Raw genomic sequence first — 19,770 nt, 5'->3', positions numbered from 1 at the left:
CTGCATAAGGATTATCATAAAAGCAAATAAGACAGAATGCTTCTCTTTGACCCTCTGTCATAAAACATTCATATCCTTCAAAAAAGCTATCAGTTTTCTTTAGGATGTTGTGACAGCTATGCTACTTATGGGAGAGAATACTCTGGCAATCATTTAAAAAGTTTTCTGAGAATTTCAGCATTTATGGTGCCACAAACCTAACTGCTAAGATTATGACAACTCTTTAAGAAGCACAAATGAAGCAAATTTAAAACATTAATCCTCATAAGCAGCATAAGGATCAACAAAAGTGCTGAGCTATAGGAAAATGAATAAAACTTCATGTCAGAAGACCAAAGGTTGTGTAAACTACATCTTTTATATTCTTAAGATCCCCTTAGTGACCATCTATAAAATATAAAATTTCCTAACTGCTCTCTGGTTTATAGATATTTCTTTCACAGCCCATTTCTCCTATAAAATTGCAGCAAAAATAGTTAAAACTGTCCACCTTCTTGTTAAACATCTGCAGTACTTGTCAATTACATGCCACTGTGTGAATCTATTGGTCATTATACAATTTAAAAGATAATGAAAAATATAAAGAAGGGGGGGCTAAGAAATCAAATATGATATAACCTGTGGCATCGGGTAGAGAAGTTAACCTGGAAAACAAAATTTTAATATTCTTCAAAAATAAAAATACCCATATTCCTCATAACTAAGAAAATATAACTTACCCAGATTACTATAAGAGACTTAGATGATTTCTAAATTATGGAGATTCAGTATTTTTATATCCATTGTAAAAGGTAGAAATTAATACTAACTTGAAGAGACTACCATATCAAAGGTGATTTATTAAGCACCTTAAGAAGAAGTGCGAATTCTTCTGAGCTAAAATGTGACCAAGGGCTAATCTGTATGTAACCATACTTGACAAGAAATAAATTATATCAGAGAGTATTAAGATTTGAAGAAGGAATTTAGTATTAAAAGTGGAACCAGATCCAAGGAAGAATTAAAATTCTGCCAGGTAATGCTGGTTTTTCCATCCTATATAATATTGGGAAAAATCAAATATGAACAGTTTTACATATACAGAAATATGTAAACCAAGGAATCTTTAGACTTTTACACTACATGACTCAATCCAAAAGTTATTCCAGGGAAAAGGCAAAGGTGCAATTTTCATCATCTGGGAAGTTTTTACCCAAATGAGTGTTAATATTTTTCTAGGAAACACAAGGCACTTGCTTAAATCTTTGACTAGCCCACACATCCACGAGACCAAAAGTCAAGATGTGATTCCATCTGTACCCTAATTTGATAAAGACACCTAGCATGTACCCTCGCATAAAAGTCTAGGTAAAACTGTGTTCACTGAGGGTCTCCCCAACTCCCTCACATAGTTAACTCTTCTTGTAATTATTGTGGTGCTGATTTTCATTAAATCACAAAATATAAAATGGCATGCTGCCATACTGACCATAGAAATTATGTAATAGAGGTCTAATTTAGTAGTAAGATATAAGAAGAAAATGATGCCAAAATGCCAATTAACTGCATTTTATGAATAAACATTAATGAGCCATGATGCAGCACCTGCGTACTTCAACTATGACTTCAGTTTATTCTAGAAAGGGGACTGATGCCCTTGCCAGGGTAAGAGCCTGCTCTAGACAAAAACAAACCCCACCCTCAACTTTTCTCCAACTGCCTCAGTGTGGAAACACTGTACCTGGCAGCATTCCTTGTAGTAAAATTGCTCAAAGGTTAAAATGTAACTACAAGTAACATGAATATGGAAGGTAAATAAGAATTCAGAGTTTTTTTTAAAGGTCAATTTAACAATCTCAGCACTCTTTCGCAGCTGGAGTACCAAAGAAGGTGGCAGTACTTGTCTCGATGAAAACAAAGAGAAGGAGGAGCAAAACTCTATGGTTCCATTCTAAAAGCAGTCAATAGTTCTGGCTCAAAGCACAGCAGAGAAGGAATTCTCTAAAAAGTTGCTATGCTGATGGCCGCAAAATAAGGAAACAAATGCAATTACTTACTGCAAGAGGATCATATTTGTATTATCCCTTTTTGTATTATCCCATTTTTGTATGCTGTGTGTTTCTATTATTCCTTTAAAATGCAGGCAGTAGTTACTTTTAATCAGTGCTATCCCTACTGAGGAATTCAGTCCCCTCTTGTTTTCGCTAAAAACAGCAGTAAAATTTTGAAAGTGAATAGTAGCTGCCCCCCTCCTTCAAATATGTTTCCAAAGAACCAAGATTTCCTAACAAATAATCAATTTGTATGGTTTTCTAGGGCAAAAAATGTACCATGACAATACCATGGAATAAAGAAGGCGGCAAGAGGGGGAGAAAGCACAGATTTTAATTCAGGGAAAGAAAAACTACCTGAGATAAAATTCACCCAGAAGGGTATGGGCTAGTGAAATGAATCCTTACCTCTTTATCCTACCTCTCAAAAATAAAGTGTCTACATTTTTAATAAAACTTCAAGGGCTCAAAATCTTTGCGTATACAGTTCACACTAAAAGAATAATGAAAACTGCACCTTTTGATATTTGGTTCAGGTTTAAAATAATAAGATTAAATTTCTGATAATATTAGAGGAGGGAGAGAGATTTGTCATCTTTGGTAGTCATGGGCTGACAGCTATAAAGTAATGATTTAAATTATAGGAGGCATCTTTTTTCAATTATGTGGGTTTAATATAAAATATTTAGTTCACTACATGGTACTTAGACTCAACAATTATTCCCTCAGTTCCTTTAAAATCTACTTAGCATCTTCTGGAATAAAATTCTACAGTGTTGAAAACACTATATATGTATGGATACATTAGCAATAAATCATGAAAGAATGCTGTGAAATTCAGCATTTCACATCAGATGTTAGCAGCATACTGCATCACTAAGCTTACAAGCCTACCTGCAGTTGTTTTTTTTTAAGGATTTTTCTTTTTGGTGATGGAGGGGGGATAGGAGGGGAAGAAGGATGAGCGAGGTACATATGTTAATCTAGAATACTTACCCTAAGAAAGAATTCATTTGTATTTGGATTCATCAGTATGTATGGAAGGATCTGGATTTTTTATTCACCACGGAAATTGCTACCCATACAAACATTTATGTTTTAGGAAAGCTTAGGTCTCCACATTACTGGCTATACTCTCCTGTTTGAAAATACACCAGCTAGTTAACTTCTAAAAGGCCCAAATGAAAACTAATAGTTCTTCTTTATAAGGGCACATATTAGAAGCTTTCTATATGATTTTCCTTGGAGTCATGCCAGTAGGTCTTTTGGCAATGCATAAATAAGCCTCCTTGTACCAAATTTCACTTCATAATAAATATTAAGGGCAATTATGAACAATTTGATTTCTGTAAATAATTAGAATATTGAATAGTTATAGTTTGAACAGGGGAAAATAATTCATCCTCTAAAACGTAAATTTTTAATTGGGCTCTCAAACTGTGTGACACATAAGAAGCAGCTATCAGAAGGGAAAGATATATAAAACTTTCCTTAGGAAATAAATAAATAAATAAAAATTACATTTAAGTGAGGAAACAAGAGAAGATCCATAGCCTGTATACCTTTTCTCTTGTATAATCAGTGCTTTACGAAGTTTCTTAAGTTTTAAGCCTTTTAAAACAATTTATCACAAAGTGGGAAGAATCCATAATTGTTAACTTCTGAGACCATGTAATCAACCTGTGTCTGTGAACTCACACATACTAGTATCCTCCATTCAGGAATACATTAGATTGCTATGAATCCTTTTCAGAATTCATTTCAGTTTTCTTCCTTTAGACTTCCACCTTGTATTATAGCTACACCTTTCTTAACCTCCTTGCAGTCAAAAGCCAGACCATCTGTGATACTGTTCTTCTAGCTATTCCTCAGCTAAGGCCAGAGGCAGAGAATGGGGAAAGGGGAACAGGAAGGCAGGAAATGAGAGAAAGAAGAGAAAGAGAATCTTGATTATCACATTGTCTTTGCCTAATTTGTTTTTCTTTTCCCTTCACTGAACATCAAATTCTTTCCTTTTTGACCCACTTCAATTTTCCACCAGTGGGCAGAACTTGAGAAATCTTACAGTGATCATAGGAAATTCAGCACAAAAAGATGAGTTAATACAGAGTCTAAAGTAGACTGAAAGATGGGGTAACTGATGTGTAACAAAACTTTTCCTTTGTTCCTATCACTTTAAGAGCTTCACTATAACCCAGCCTAGATTCATCTGTTCTGGGTCTCTCAGGAATGAACTATTTTCTCATTTACATTCTATCAGACAGACCTCACAAAAACTTTTATCCTAAATCATACAAACATGAAACAGGTAGGGAAGAAGTAAGTATAGACTATTAGCTCACAAGATTCACACTATAAAGTATGCCGACAAATTTTCTCTAATCTTTCACACCTGCACACTCACCTGAGCATACATACTAGAGACATAAAAATTGTGCAAGATCAAGCATCAGCTTTCTATTTTAAAAGCCTTAATTTAAAAAACAAAAATGGAGATAGGCTCACTGCAGTTTCTTTAAAAGAATATTCAGTACTACAGTACTGTTTAAAAAAACTCCCTAACTCAGTGTTAAGAACACAGTAGGTAGATAACTGCTGCCTGACAATCACTTAACATTACCAAGAGCATCCAGTGCCAGCTATGGATATCAACAATCAGGAAGAACCACCCAACAACATAAAGGAACAATCTGTAAATGATGTCACCAACTCTAACAAATTTGTTAATGATAGTCACTATGACATATTATTCATTCTTGCTTCATGATCACATGAAATAGTAATATCTTTTAAGGTTACATACTGAAGAGCAGCACTTGCCCTACTGCACAAAAAAAGGTTGCCCACATGAATGCTCTAGAACCCCTCAATGTATAGCTGAGAGGTCTTGTCCTACTCAGTGCCAAATGTCTGCAATGCAGTCACTGCTTGAGCAATGGCTGCACAGTAGTAGGATTAAATAAATATACAAAGTATTCCCTTAAAATGGTAAGGGGTACTTCTGCATTCAGATGTAAAATACAATAACCCAGGAATGGAAGAGAAGAAATAGGAAATAGTCCTTAGGTTACTGATTAAAGCAAAGTTTGATACAGATATCCCCTCTTGTAGGCACTCAGCGGGTAGAAAGTAGCCACAACAAACTTCCCGTCAAACATCCTTCCAGTCAGTAATTTCTGAGCAGCTTTGGAATCACCAGCATTTGCATACTCAACAAAAACCTGTAAGAGGACAGAGAAACAAAGCAACTTCATTTCCATTGAGATCATTTTTAGAATAACATTTCTCCAACTAGAGAGTCAGTGAGTGTGTGTGTGTATCACTTGGGGACCTTGTTACAACACAGATTCTGCTTCATCAGGTATAAGGTGGGGCCTGAGTTTCTGCATTCCTAAACAAACTCCCTGGTAAGGCCAAAGGTACTGGCCCATGGATCATATTTTTTGAGCGAAACAGTTAGAATTCTAATTTCCTCAGCATTCTGCAATTTTGGGTCAAATTCATCAAAAACAAGTGGGATGAAAAATACACAACCTTCTGCTAAGTTCATACAGGAGTGCTGAATAGTGCTAGACATTTGGGAAGACTAGGACAGAAAAGCCCAAAGAGCAATTGCCTTCCGAATTCCACAAAGATACCTAGCTACATTTTTAGAAGTGGGAAGAGAAAATACTGATCAAAAGTCACTGAAATTATACCTCTTAAAAGATTAGTAGGTGCCATACTATAGCGGGAATACTAAAACTAGATAATTTCCTTTTTCAGAACACCTGAATTCCTGTGTATGGTCTCAGAGGACACTGTACAACAATTTACAAGTTGTTTTGTTGATCTAAAGGAAAAGTCACAGGGAGAAGTAACATGAAGTGATTTGTCCAGTTACCCATAAATTTGTATGAGAAAAGAACTTTTTCATCTGCATGTCTCATTCTTTAGGTCAACAATCTTCAAACTGGGGTATGAGCACTCTAGGGCATTCAGACTTTCAAGGAGATGACAGAACAGTTATAAGCAAATCAGTGTCCAGATTCTGAACTTTCAGTTATAACTTTTCCTAAAATTGAATCTATTTAAGAATTTCAGGCAGGTTATCCTTTTCCATCTCCCCCATCATCGGTACCCTTCTCTAACTTAACAAAGTTATTCTACAGGGTGTAGAGCATAGAGAGCTTCAAGGCAGGAAAAGAAGAGGCAATTCCAAACAGTATATTTTTTAATGAAATCCTTCATTGGGAAACAAAACACTATGCCTTTCCCATTGTATGCAAATATTTGTTAAGAATGATGTATAACATTAGACCTAGGGTATTTGAGCCTGTGATGGGATTTTCTAAAATCACATATATTATAAAATTGAGCTGGGACTGACTGTGCCTCTTCCAATTTATGACTATATCCACTGTGCCTCTTCCATTCCATGCCTCTGGAAGATAAAGTAGAACAACCAGTGCTAAAAACCACCTTTTCACATATATAAGGTAAGTGGTACTTTTTAGCAATTCTTAAAAACCTATCCCTAACTATGTCATTCACTGGAAATATAATCACTTCCAAGTGACCAAAACAATTCAGTCAAGCTGTTTATTTTAAAACTAGCTGCACAGAAAAAAATACCATTAATAAAATGTAATATGATTTCTTTTATAGTAGATATACTTCATATACTTATTTAAGATCTATGTTATCAAACTACATCATGAAATGCATAATCAGTTAATGCTAATTTTATTCACCTTAAGATAAAATATTATAACTCTTTATTTAAAAGTATATATTAAAGGCTCAATTAGCTTCTAAGTTTATATTTTTTCATTATATACAAAAGAGAAGTTGGAAGATAAGGTCCAATAAGAATAATGAAGCTCTGATTTTTTTTAACCTGATTCTAAATAACTCCCAAATCCACACATATAAATGCAGTATGTGCAGGCATACACTTACAGAAGGAATTACCACGTTTTTTTCTACTCTTTGCTTCATATATAATCTGTAATTTTATCCATCACATCATTCCAAACTAAATAAACAATAAAAGCACATTATTTTTATGTCTTTTAAAGCTAAATAATTAGAGCTACTATCATTTTAATTTTGACTTTTTGTAGTTATAAAATGCATTATGGGTGCCTCCCTGGTGGCTCAGCGGTTGAGCGCTGGGTTGCGAAGCTGCCCGCAGCCTCTGCAGTGCCGGTTCAATCTCCAGCCACCGGGCGAGGGTCCCACATGGCGCGCAGACCTCTCCTGCCGCCCGCTGCTCCCCTCAGCAGTGTATTTCGTCGGTCTGCCTGTTCTGCTTCCCGCTCTGGCTCTGGTGAATTCTCTCACCCTCCCGCGCTTCTGACTGTACCCAGTGCTTGTATAAATAAATAAAAAAATAAATAAATAAATCTTTAAAAAAAAAAAAAAGACTTTAAAAAAAAATGCATTACGTAATTTATTTTCCAGAGGTATTTGTAATATTCTTAAAAAAAAAACGTAACAGGGGCCTCCCTGGTGGTACAAGGGGTTAAGATGCAACCTATGAAGCTATCCTATGAAGCTTTCGGCAGCCACTGCAACACGAGTTCGATCCGCAGCCAGCGAGGTGAGCCACATGGTGCAGCAGACCTCTCCTGTCTCGCCCGCTGCTCCCCTCAGCAGTTTCAGTCAATCTGCCCGTTCTGTTCCCCATTCTGTCTCTGGTGAATTCTCTCACCCCCACACCTCTGGCCTGTACCCCAGTTCTTGTACGCATAAATAAATCTTCAAAAAAAAAACATAACAGGTGGGCCTCCCCGGTGGCGCAGCGGTTGAGCGCTGGGTTGCGAAGCTGCCCGCAGCCTCTGCAGCGCCAGTTCGATACCCGGCTGCTCCCCAGCCACCGGAGGAGGGTCCCACATGGTGCGCAGACCTCTCCTGCCGCCCGCTGCTCCCTCAGCAGTGTACTTCGGTCCTTCTGCCTGCTCTGCTTCCTGCTCTGGCTCTGGTGAATTCTCTCACCCTCCCTCTGACTATGCCCAGTGCTTGTATAAATAAATAAATAAATATTAAAAAAAAAAAAAAAAACATAACAGGTTCATTTGAACTGACAAACTTGAGGAATTTCTCAATTCAAATGAAGGTGATCTTTGCCATCTAGATAAGAGATATTTTCAATTACCTAAAGATATTAACTCTGTGATTCTAAGAGTTTATCAAAAGTTGCTTTCATTCTCCTTTAAATGTCAGCGAAAGCTTCATAACAAAGTAAAATTCCTCTCGTTGAGGAAGACTTATCTTTTACATATCTTAAAACTGGATACGTATCCCCCAAATATTACTCTCACTTTTATATTCTGTCTTCCACCTCATTATGACCACTGATTTTAAGTTAGATCATATTAGTCTTAATTCAAAATCTTCCAATCCCCTCCCTTTGCATGCAGAATAAATAAAAACCAGCACTGCCTCAAGGGCTGCAAGGTTCACACTACTTTATCCGCCTCCACTCCTGACCAATCTGGTCTAATCCCCTAAGATTTCACCTCTTTTTCGCCCTGCTGTTGTCACACTGAGCTCTTCAAACCTGCCGGGCAGACTTTCAAGAGTCTTGGCACTTGCCATCCCCTCTGCCTGGAATTCTCTTCCTTTCCTACTTCAAACGTAACCTGAGTATGTCCGTCCCTTCCACCCTGTTGAAAAATATACCCCAGCCCACCACAGCACTTCTTCAACCTCTTCATAATCTTTGTCTCACAGCACCTATTTTGTCTCACAACACCTATTCTGTCTGTTTTGATCACTATTACATTCCAGTGGCTAGAACATAAAATAGACACTCAGTAAATATTAGCTGAATACACAAACAGCAATGACGCATTTAGCAAACACCTGACACTGAATGAGGTAAACACTATTAATATTAGTTTGGCAACAATTTTTCACTAATATTAGAGTGAATTTTTTTTTTTTTCAGTTGCCTAGAACTTTCATAATTTTGAATCACAAGATAAAATAATCTACAACCAAAGACTGTTTCACCACCAGGGACATTTGGCAGTGTTTAAGACATTTTTTGATAGTCACAACTAAGGAGGGAAACATGGGGCAGGGGTGGCAGTAATAAACACAGCTAAACCTCCTATAATACACATAACAGCTTCCTCAGCTAAGAATTACCCAATTCAAATGTCAACAGTGTCAAGGTTGAAAAAACAACCAGAGATAAAATTTAATTGAGAATCACAGTTTCTAAAGAAAACTTTGTGATCAGTTTTAGCCCAAACATTTCACACATGAAAAAGTTTATGCCTATCACAAAGCCAGTCATGTTAAGAATAGACTCAGCTTTCAGAGTTCTCCATGCAGTGCATGTGACTTCTTTAAATCACTGCTGATAATTCTATTATAAAAGGAACCTAACCTAAATGGTTTTCTAATTATACTTAATTAGAACAAAATTTGATCAAAATATTTCTGTAGCTGAACCTGAATTAGCCTATGATTCAACTGATTTCTGTTTAATTCTTTTTTACAATGACTTAAAAGTAGACTAATACTTTTTGAAAAACAAATTTTAACTGAATAAAAAGTGATGCATATTACAGAACTTTTTGAAAAAAGTAAAAACAGGAATAAAAACAGCCATAATGCAAAATTCATAACCCCTACCAACATGTGTACATCTTTCTAAAGAACTGAAACAATTTGTACAGAATTTTACTAAGCTCTGAATAGTTCTGAAATTAAGTAAATATTCAAACTCACTTGTCCTCTGCCAGGATTTTCCTTTGGAACAAGCAGAGAAACCACTGGTCCATATTTTTGACACTCCTCCTTAACATCTTCTACAACATCTGGTTATTAAAACACATAACAGCAACCATCACTTTGGTGTAATTAACAAAAATTCATCACTTTAAGAATGTAAATCATCAAAGAATTCAGGAACCTATAGCTAAGTAATGAGGTCATTTTCTACACCTTCTAAAGTTAAGCTTCAGTTAAGGATGTAAGTTCAACACATTTAATTTTTTTATATTTTAAAATGCAATGTTTTGAATAGTTAATACAAATGATTCAAATTCTTTTAAAAAAGTCTTCTCCCCTCTTTCCCAAATGCCATTCTGTTCTTTCCCCTGAAAACAACATCAGTGTGCTCTCTATCTTTCCATCAAATATGATCATACAACACTTCTTTCAAGTAAAAAGTCCTATCTTACTTTTTTCCTTACTAATCTTTATTATATCTTTAAGACCATCAATATCATTACATGAAATTTTCTCATTTATTTTTTATGGCTGTGTAATATTTTACTCTATGAATGATCAATACTTCAAAGCCCCCAAAGCTGAAAAGTAAACTATTTTCAAATTTTTTGCCATTATAAATAATAATATAATAGATAAAACATGTATAATTTCATGTATATATTTCTAAATTGACTTTCTAGAAATGAATTATTAGGTGAAAATTGGTATGAATTTGTAATTTTTTAAGAATTATCGATTTTCCTTTCCAAAGGTTTATCAATTAAAACTCTGCCCACTAAAACATGAGAATGTATTTTCCCAGACTCTACCTAGCCATAAGGGGTTAAAGTTATCAAATATTTTCTTCTCTGTGAATAGGCAAGAAAGATATCACATCATGGTTTTAAAACATTTCAAAAATGAGAATGAGGGCCTCCCTGGTTGTGCAACCAGTTAAGACACAACCTATGAAGCTGTCTGCAGCCTCTGCAGCCCAAGTTCGATCCCTGGCCGGCCAGGGAGCTACCCACATGGTGCAGCAGACCTCTCCTGATTCACCTGCTGTTCCCCTCAGCAGTGTACTTCAGTCAGTCCACCTGTTCTGCTCCCCACTCTGTCTCTGGTGAATCCTCTCACCCCTCAACCTCTGGCCTATATCCCAGCTCTTGTATGCATAAATAAATAAATCTTTAAAAAAAAAAAGAGAGAGAGAGAGAATTATATGGTGGAGGTTGGAGGGTTATAGGTATCTTGGCAGTAGGTGGGTGTGGTGTGGTAACCGCATCTGAGGAGGAGTGACTCTATTCCTCTGAATCACAAATGGTGTTCTAAACCAACATTGCATAAATTTAAAAAAGAGAGAATGAAATATATGCGTGAGATACATTTGCATAGCCTTTCCTATAAACTGTCTATTTATATCCTTTATCCATTTCCTACTGGATTGATTTTCAGGGACTCTGTGATGAGGAATATAAATATTTTTTCTTGACTATCATTTTTCTTTTAATCTTTCTTGTGGTGGTTTTTGTTAAGGTGAAACTTGTATTTTACTGCTTCTGCTTTTTGTGGCAAGCTTGTAAAAGACCTTTACCATCCCAGGAATATTTTTTTAAAATCTCCTGTGACATTACATTATGTAAAATTATTTAATCACTACAACTCTAAGAGCGAGTCATTATAATTATTTGCATTTTACCAATAAAGTTAAATAACTTGTCCTAAGTCATGATGCCAGTAAATTGTATAGACAATCTAAATCTAGGCACTCTGACTCTGGCTTGTACTCTGAAATACTTCATTATATTTCTTCCTGAAGATAATAGGAAACTTCTAGAGCATTTTAAGCCTGGTTCTTTATATAATTCCACTTGTAGGAAGAAAATCCTAACTTGCAAATGTGGGATGGATTACAGCTGGGGAAAAACATGAATCTGAAAGGGAAAACTGAATTCATTCATTTACCTAAAAGTATATTGTGAGCAAAAAAAAAAAAAAAAAAAACTGCCATGATTTTTAAGTTAAAAAATTTCCCCCTATCCTCTTACCTCCCTACCTGTCCTTTCCTTCCTTCACTTACTTGTTTTAATAATCCTTACTTGATATGAAATTTACTTTTATAAATTGGCATGATTGCATCTTATGAGATATATTGGGGAATTGTCCATTAAAGCTCAAGAGGTAGCCAGAAAGCACAGATATCTAGCAGACTTGCCCCTACCAAGATTACAAAACACAACATATATGACTTCTAACTCAGCAAATTTACCTAAAACTAATACATTTAATATGATGATGACTTTGCTAATCAGAAATAACAAAGGTATTTAGTGGTACTACCTTGTCAGTTACACTTTAGCTCATAAGACTCTTGACCATTGTGATTTAATAGCAACATTTAAATACCTAAATACTCAGTGCATTTAGGAATAGAAAAAAAAAAAGTGCACATAGCAAGAAACAGAGGAGTAAGTAACTATCTACCTAGGGTTTATTGAAGAAAGTCCAAAGGACCTTAGGAACTATCTCATGCTACTCAGACTGCTAAAACAAAATGCCACAGACTAAGAGGATTATACAACAGACATTTGTTTCTTACAGTTATGAAAGCTGGAAGTCCAAAATCAGGATACAGGCAGATTCGGTGTCTGGAATAGACTGCTGCCTCTTTCTGTATCCTCACACAGTGGAGAGAGGTCTCCTGTCTCTTGTTTTTATAATGGCATTAGCTCCATCACAAGGGTCCCACTCTCATGACTCAACCTAATCCTATAAATCCCTTAAGGTTCCACCTCCAAATATTATCGCATTGAGGAATCAATCAGGATTTTACCATAATGCATTTTGAGGGGATGTATTCAATCTTTATTTTATATATTTAGAAATCAGAGCTCAATATCCTCATTATACAAATTATGAAAATGTTTACTCCAGACCTAATTAAGAAAGACACACTTTAGGAAGCACTGACCTTCATATTCCTCTTCATTCTCAAGATAATCATCATCCAGCACATTTAGCAGTCTCAGCACTGGAGTAGGAAGCATCACCAGATCTTCAATATGAGGGGCTGTAAAAGTTAATTATAATATGGTTAAACATAAACCCCCCAGATAAAATGGTGAACACCAATTTGGCAAAGGAATTTGGAAATATAAATTAGTTCTGATTATCAAATGACCAAGAAAAAAAATAAATGTCCAAAGAACTTACCAAAAGGAATGCTAAAGAATGGGCTGCACAATGCCATCTCAGCAGGAATTCTCCTGCTCGGATCATCATGAAGCATGCTTAAAAGGCAAAAATGGATATCCTTACAATTATTACCCAATCTTTTGAAAATGCAAGCATTAAACCAAGTAAAAATGACTAAGTGTTCATTGCAGAATCATTAATTATATTATCATGACTTACTGAATCTACAAAAAATATGCTATTTATGGGTAAATGGCTCAATAAATTATGATACATACCAATGACATATTATGTTTTTAAGTTAAAATAATATTTTTTGATTAATATATACAACATGGGAGTGTGATCCACACTCAATATTATAGTGAAAAAACCTAGATATAGATTTAGGGTAATCCAATTCTAAAAAGGACAAGAGATGAAATTATATTTAGATACTGTCAAATCCCCTGAATAATAGAACTTGATGGCAAAATCAAAAATCTATGGGCAATATCTACTACAACAATACCAGGAAACTCCAATAAACTGCAAAACACAAGAGGCCAGGACAAATTGATAATAACATTAAGACTTTTACCACCTGAACATATACAATGTTTGAAAATATGCAGAGAGGGCCTCCCTGGTGGCGCAGGCAGTTGAGCACAGAGCTGTGAAGCTGACCGCAGCCTCTGCAGCATGAGTTCAATCCCAGCCGGCCGGCGAGATACCCACATGGCACGGCAGACCTCTCCTATCTCGCCCGCTGCTCCCCTCAGCAGTGTATTTCAGTCAGTCTGCCTGTTCTGTTCCCCACTCTGTCTCTGGTGAATCCTCTCACCCTCCCGCACAGATGGCCTGTATCCCGGATCTCGTGTAAATAAATAAATCTTAAAAAAAAAAAATATGCAGAAAGAAACAGTTGATCTGACGAACCAGAGGAAAGACTAACTCAACATAGTGAACAGGTATCCACTAGAAAGCACAAGCCAACTTAAGAAAAGTATCTGCAACCACAAGGGGTGATGCACTCCAATTCCAGGTGGATGAAGGGGACCTCTGTAAGAGCTGAGAGGCTGGAGTTACTGAAACACCAACTCAAAACTAGGTAGTCAAAGCTACTACCCAGAGCAAAGTCCCAAAGAGAAAACAACTCTTAGGAACAGAATTCAAACCGAACCAGATGCAGTAAATAAAAATAAAGAGAGTCTGAAACAGAGACAGACACCCCAAAGAATATCTAAAGTAAAACTTTTATTTCTAAAGGAACAAAAATCTCTACATGATCAAGTAAGCCAAAAATAATAAATCCATTCAGTAAAATAAAAATGCTTTAGACAACTGTAAATCAGAGACACACTGGGGGGCGGGGAGGATTAGGGTCAAAATAAGTGGGGGGGGGGTGTGCAATTGTATGGGGAATATAACCAAAATGAAAATACATACATTGTGCAAAAATGAAAAATGATGTAAGAATTATATAAAATAAAATATTAAAAAATGCTTTAGATAGCAAATATACATGCAAGGGAAGTTTTAATGTAGACGTAATGTACCTTTTGATAAGGTCTCTTAGGTGATAGGCTGGAATTGCGGCATTCACCACTGCTTTACTGGCAAATATGTGATCAATAATAGCAGAACTGTTTGCCTGGAAAAAGGAGAAAAGTCTTCCTTTGATTCAATCTATAGTTATTAAGATTCAAACTATAGTTACTAAGAACTAGGCACACAGCATTATACCGACTGGTTAGTAAGATGCCCCAGAAAGTACTCTTTTTTAAGAGCTCAACATCTTGATGGAGATTATGTAAATAAATGGCTAGAGAAAGGGAACATTTTTTTCTCTCTTCTCAGCACCTAGCACAATACTTAGCAACCACATAAAAATGCAATTTTAGGCAAAATGAGAAAAGGAATGTAAGTTAGGTGAGTCCAAGTGTTAGTGATGAGACTTGAACTGGTTTTCAGATAGAAATAAATTACCAAAGAGAAAAAAAGGATAATAATTAAAAATTGCATTTGTCACATTATTCACTGCAGGACACAACATCCTAGGAATCATAGTACTCCCTGAGTGCTATGAAGTATGAACAAGAGAAGAAAGACCCAACACCATCATTATCACTAAAATTTACTGAATACTTACCACAGGCCACACACCAAACTAAAAACTAGGTATCATTTCTTTTTTAACCTCAATACTCTCATGAGACATATACTTTATTATCCTCATTTTACAGAATATAAATCATGGTTTAGTAATACTAAATGACCTAGTAAGAGGTGTAAGCAAAATATGAACCCTACTAATTTGATGTCAGAGCCCACACTCATACACACTTAGCTATTTTGCCTCCACAGAAAGTGATAAAATTAGGATAACGATGTTTTTATCTAAGAAATACTGAAAATTCCATTAGTATACATCTTGCTTCCAAATTCATCCAAAATGTCTGAATGTAACCTAATTCCCATCAGTCCTGGCTCAAGCAAATACAGTTTGAAAGGATCAATGACAATCAAAGCAAATTCAAGTAACTGATCTGTATTTGGATAAAAGCACTAAAGGAAAAACACTTAGCCTCTTGACTGTTTGGGAGTTTCAATGAGAAAGAATGATACTGATTTACTCCAAGACAGCACTCTTTTGCCAAAAGTAAGCACTATGGATACCCACTAAGTGATTAAAGTATTCCTTTCATGATGACTACTGTTTTAAAGTAATAAAACTTTATATGGTATAAAAGCTACACACAATGTATTGGATGCCAAAAAAATGTCATTTCAATATCAAAACCAGTGATAATTCCGAAATACTGTATTATTTACTAAACCTGTACCCTAAAAGATACTGACATCAACACAACATTGAAGCCGCACAATACAGTTAATTTTGAACTTAAGAACATATAAAATGTTCCTTCCTTATGTCAGAGCTTTGCAACTTAGTAGCTATGTTACTATAGAAACAATGCTACAATCAGCATTCACTTTACTAGGATAGTTCACATATCAGCTACAGATTATTAGGAAGCAATGTGGACTTGTGTATCAAATAGGAGAAACAGAATTTGGGGCTCAAGTCTGGACTATTCAGCTGTAGGACCAGAAGCAAATGACTTTACATATCTGTGGCTCCAGTTTGTTATTTGTGAAAGAATAACCTTTATCCTTTATCTCCTAAAATTTCCTTTATCTTCATAAAATAATAAAACTTTATATGGTATAATAGCTATAATAGGAGAACTCAATGAGATTATACATTAAATTACCTTTTAAAGCATTAACCATAAACGTTGTGAGATTATCATTTAACTTATACCTTTGTATGAGTAGTATTTTAGAATGTAGTACAAATTACTAAACAAGTCACTTTTACGTCTTTGAGAAAATGTATTAAATCATATATTTTATCAAGCACTTACTACATGCCAGGCCCCGATCTAAAAACACATCCGTAGCTATGGGAGTAGAGTGGCATTCAAGGTACCATAAATGAAGGAAGAGGAGTATGGAAGAGATGAAGGAATCGGAGTCCCCAGTAAGTAACACTATAGAGCACATTTAAAGACTCTAAGCAAAACAATGGGGCAGTTTACCTTCCATTCCTGAGATCTGACTGTATGTTTCAGTTTCATTCCTGAGAACATTTCCAGTAAAATGATTCCTAGGCTCCACAGATCAACAGCTGAGGTACATTCTGTATCACTCTGCAGGCCAGCCTGGGCCAAGCAATTTTGCAGTTCTGCTTCTGGAGCCCGATACCCGTCTGTCTGAATATACTTTACATCCTAAAGAAAATAAGTAAATATATCCAATAAAAAATTGTTTACTTTCCATCCATCTCTACAATGTATTTACTTCACTAAAACTGCAATAAACCACTTGCCAAACTGAATATCACAAATGTCCAGTCCTTGGTTACCATAATTTTTTGATTCATCAATTAGGCAGTTCTCACAGGCAAGCTGTACACATTCCACAGGGTTGCTTGTTTCTGTAGGTAGTTTCCTGCCTATTAAACCCTGCTGACAAATAAGGACACTCTACTAAGAGCTGATAAACCATGCCACATTTAAAGGGTTGGTCACATGATTTGCCATCAGCTAGCACTCAAATATTGAAGATACCCATTACAGTAATTCAGCAATTAACCAAATACGTAAAGAATAAAAAGCATTCTATGCAGGTAAAATATTCTTAATCATTCCACAGCCCTCTTATGCTTCACCAGCTCTCCCTTGAAAGTCTCTACTAAACCACAGAGATAATTTGAAAATATCTGGCTTAGGTTTTTGGTGGGGAGAGGAGGGAAGAAAGTATTACTTACCTGATTGCCTTCTTTGAAGCTAAGTCCAAAGTCAATAAGCTTAAAACATTCATTCTCTGCACTCCACAGTATGTTACGTGGTTTGAGGTCTGCATGGACATAACCCTCATGATGAAGAAAAGCAAGGGCCTCCAGAACATCTCTGGCACAATGCTGTATCATCCACATGGAACAACCCTGGTGACTGGAATATAAGAGCAATTCCGAAACACTGACATCCAGGAGTTCGAGCAACAGACAGCGTGATGGCACATTTGGAGAGAAGTGAATCGTAAAGACGCCATACAAAGTCACTAAAGAAAGAAAAGTCAGACTCAAAGTAAGTTAAAGCTCCAGTTAAAGCTTTGCAATACAAATTTAGGTTAGTCTAGGTAAGGATAACTTTATAAGCAAAGAAGCTACCACTGTGCTACTTTTCCCATTAATAAAAATGTTCAAGAAACCGGATTATTTTAATAAAATAAGATGAAATAACCGTCAAGCTGATTATTATTCAAAGATATTAAATACAACACAGTAGTTCAAATTGTGTTTCACCGAACACTCGGTGGGTGAATATGCACTCAATGTACACAGCAAAAATGATGGACTATAAAAACCCAAATATTAAGTATTCTTAAGATGTCACAACGCGCAAATAAGATTGGTTCTTGATTCAAAATGACACTCTATAACCAAAATATTAAAAGAGATGAAGACTTTCAAGATGGCATTGTAACCTAATTTTTAAGAGCTTCAACAAGTGCCTAGGCCTAAAAAAGCTGCAGAATTTTTCCCCTTAAATACTGGGGTTATAAACACCATTTAGCAAGCTTAAAAAAGAAGGCTACACTGGCGTTAAGAAATTCTTCTTCAAATGGTAATTTAAAAAGATAACTCTTCAAATAAAAAGATTGATTGTCAGGAATTTCTTTACTAGCTGAGCTATAACTAATTATAAGCTCTCTACTGCTATAAAGACAAGGTAGACTGTTTTCTAGATCAGTCGTCAGTAATATTATAAAACTTACATTCTGATTGTCTGCATCAAGAAACAGTCCTCACCAGGATAAAATCTTAAAGCGGTCCTCATTTTCACCTTCCTTAAGGACTCATGTAATCCTGAGTCATTTTCTCCTACACCAAATATGTATCCTGTAACATCTATATGAGTTACTGGCATTGACGTTCCAAGTCTTAGACTTATTCCCCATTTTCCACTGGTATGCAAAAATTCAAAATTTTCTATACAAGACATGCCAATCTAGCAAAAATATAACCCATCTCACTAAAGCAGGTCACTCTCTTTGAGAATAGGAGCCGACTCCAAAGAGACCCGCAGTAAAACAGAACTTATTGCACATGTAAAGCAAGACCACCAACTTGGGTGTTCTGCAGACAGTGACAGAGTGAAAGGGGGAGGGGAAGGGGCCTGGATCCGGTGAGAGGCCAGACACCCTCTCCCGCTGACCAGGGTGAGACGGAGTGTGCCAGGTTTGGAGAGGGCAGAGTCTGCAAGTGCGGGGCCCTGGGTAGACGAGAAGGGGACCTGGGCATTACCGATGTTCCGATGACCCTGCAGCTGCTCCAGCGCCGCCCTCTCTTTGCGGAAACCGTACTCGGCGGCCGAGGCCGCAGCCCCGGTGGTTCCCGGCGGTAAGAACTGCTTGAGGGCGCCGGGGGGCGAGCCGGGCGTGCCGCAGCAGCGCACTCGGTACACCGAGGCTGAGGAGCCGCTGCCCAGGCGGCTCTGTACCTGCCACAGCCGCCCGAAGGCTTCCAAGAAGCGCGGCGGCTCCGCGCCCCAAGAGCAGCCGGACCCCGCCATCCCTGTGGCCCGAGGGCACTGACGCGGGAGCTGACGCGACGCCCGGGACGGCTGGCAGAGCCCGCGGTCACATCCCCGCCTGCCGGACCAGCGGCTCCGCGGGTACGGGCCTGCAGCCGCCCCACCGCTAGCCGAGAACTCAGGCCGCCATGACACCGGAAACCCTGTACAACCAGGTCTCAGAAGGCGGAAGTGGAGGACGAGCCAATCCTGGCTGCCGAGGGAGGCGGGTCCGACGGGGGCGGGGCTTGGAATCAATGGGGTGCACTGGGCATGCAGGGGGAGACTGAGGCTGAGTGAGGGTTCTCTTTTCCGAGTACTTGCCCCTCCTGTCCTAGTGCTAATCTCTTTTACAGACATTTCCTAAAATAAAAACTTGTTCTTTTTCTGGCTGAGGCACTTTGCCACACCACGGGGAGTCCTAGAAAATAAAACCTCGTTTATATTTCTCATAAACTCTGCCAAGGGAAATAGCCCAGTTGATAAAAGAGAAGATAGGGCCTTCCTGGGGTGCAGCAGGTTGAGCGCAGCGCTGTGAAGCTGTCCGCAGCCTCTGCAGCATGGGTTCGATTCCCAGCCAGCCAGGGAGCTACCCACATGGCGAGGCAGACCTCTCCTGTCGTGCCCGCTGCTCCCCTTAGCAGTGTGTTTATCAGTCTGCCTGTTCTCCCTGCTCTGTCTCTGGTGAATTCTCTCACCCTCCTGTGCCTCTG

At 37.4% G+C, this 19,770-nt stretch overlaps 1 protein-coding gene across 3 annotated transcripts in view; it reads right to left on the bottom strand.

Moving 5' to 3' along the window:
- The window catches only part of UHMK1 (U2AF homology motif kinase 1), a 29,464-nt gene extending 10,256 nt beyond the window's left edge, over window positions 1-19,208 (bottom strand). Inside the window, exons 1-8 of one of the 3 annotated variants that reach the window (XM_037506593.2) lie at window positions 18,790-19,179; window positions 17,251-17,543; window positions 16,520-16,711; window positions 14,474-14,568; window positions 12,954-13,030; window positions 12,712-12,810; window positions 9,756-9,844; window positions 4,018-5,251 (exon numbers count right to left, since the gene is read on the bottom strand). In XM_037506593.2, coding sequence (XP_037362490.1) covers window positions 5,105-5,251; window positions 9,756-9,844; window positions 12,712-12,810; window positions 12,954-13,030; window positions 14,474-14,568; window positions 16,520-16,711; window positions 17,251-17,543; window positions 18,790-19,057 — 1,260 coding nt within the window. In that variant the 5' untranslated portion in view covers window positions 19,058-19,179 and the 3' untranslated portion in view covers window positions 4,018-5,104. The other 2 variants (XM_037506594.2, XM_037506592.2) reach the window with 2 other exon arrangements.
- Window positions 19,209-19,770: the final 562 nt, after the last annotated feature.

Source organism: Talpa occidentalis, unplaced genomic scaffold (genome assembly GCF_014898055.3).
Source record: "Talpa occidentalis isolate TD23 unplaced genomic scaffold, MPIMG_talOcc4v2.1 talOcc4.12, whole genome shotgun sequence".
NCBI lineage: Eukaryota > Metazoa > Chordata > Mammalia > Eulipotyphla > Talpidae > Talpa > Talpa occidentalis.
The sequence above is the reverse complement of the archived record's forward strand: the minus strand, read 5'-3'. Positions and strand labels throughout refer to the sequence as shown.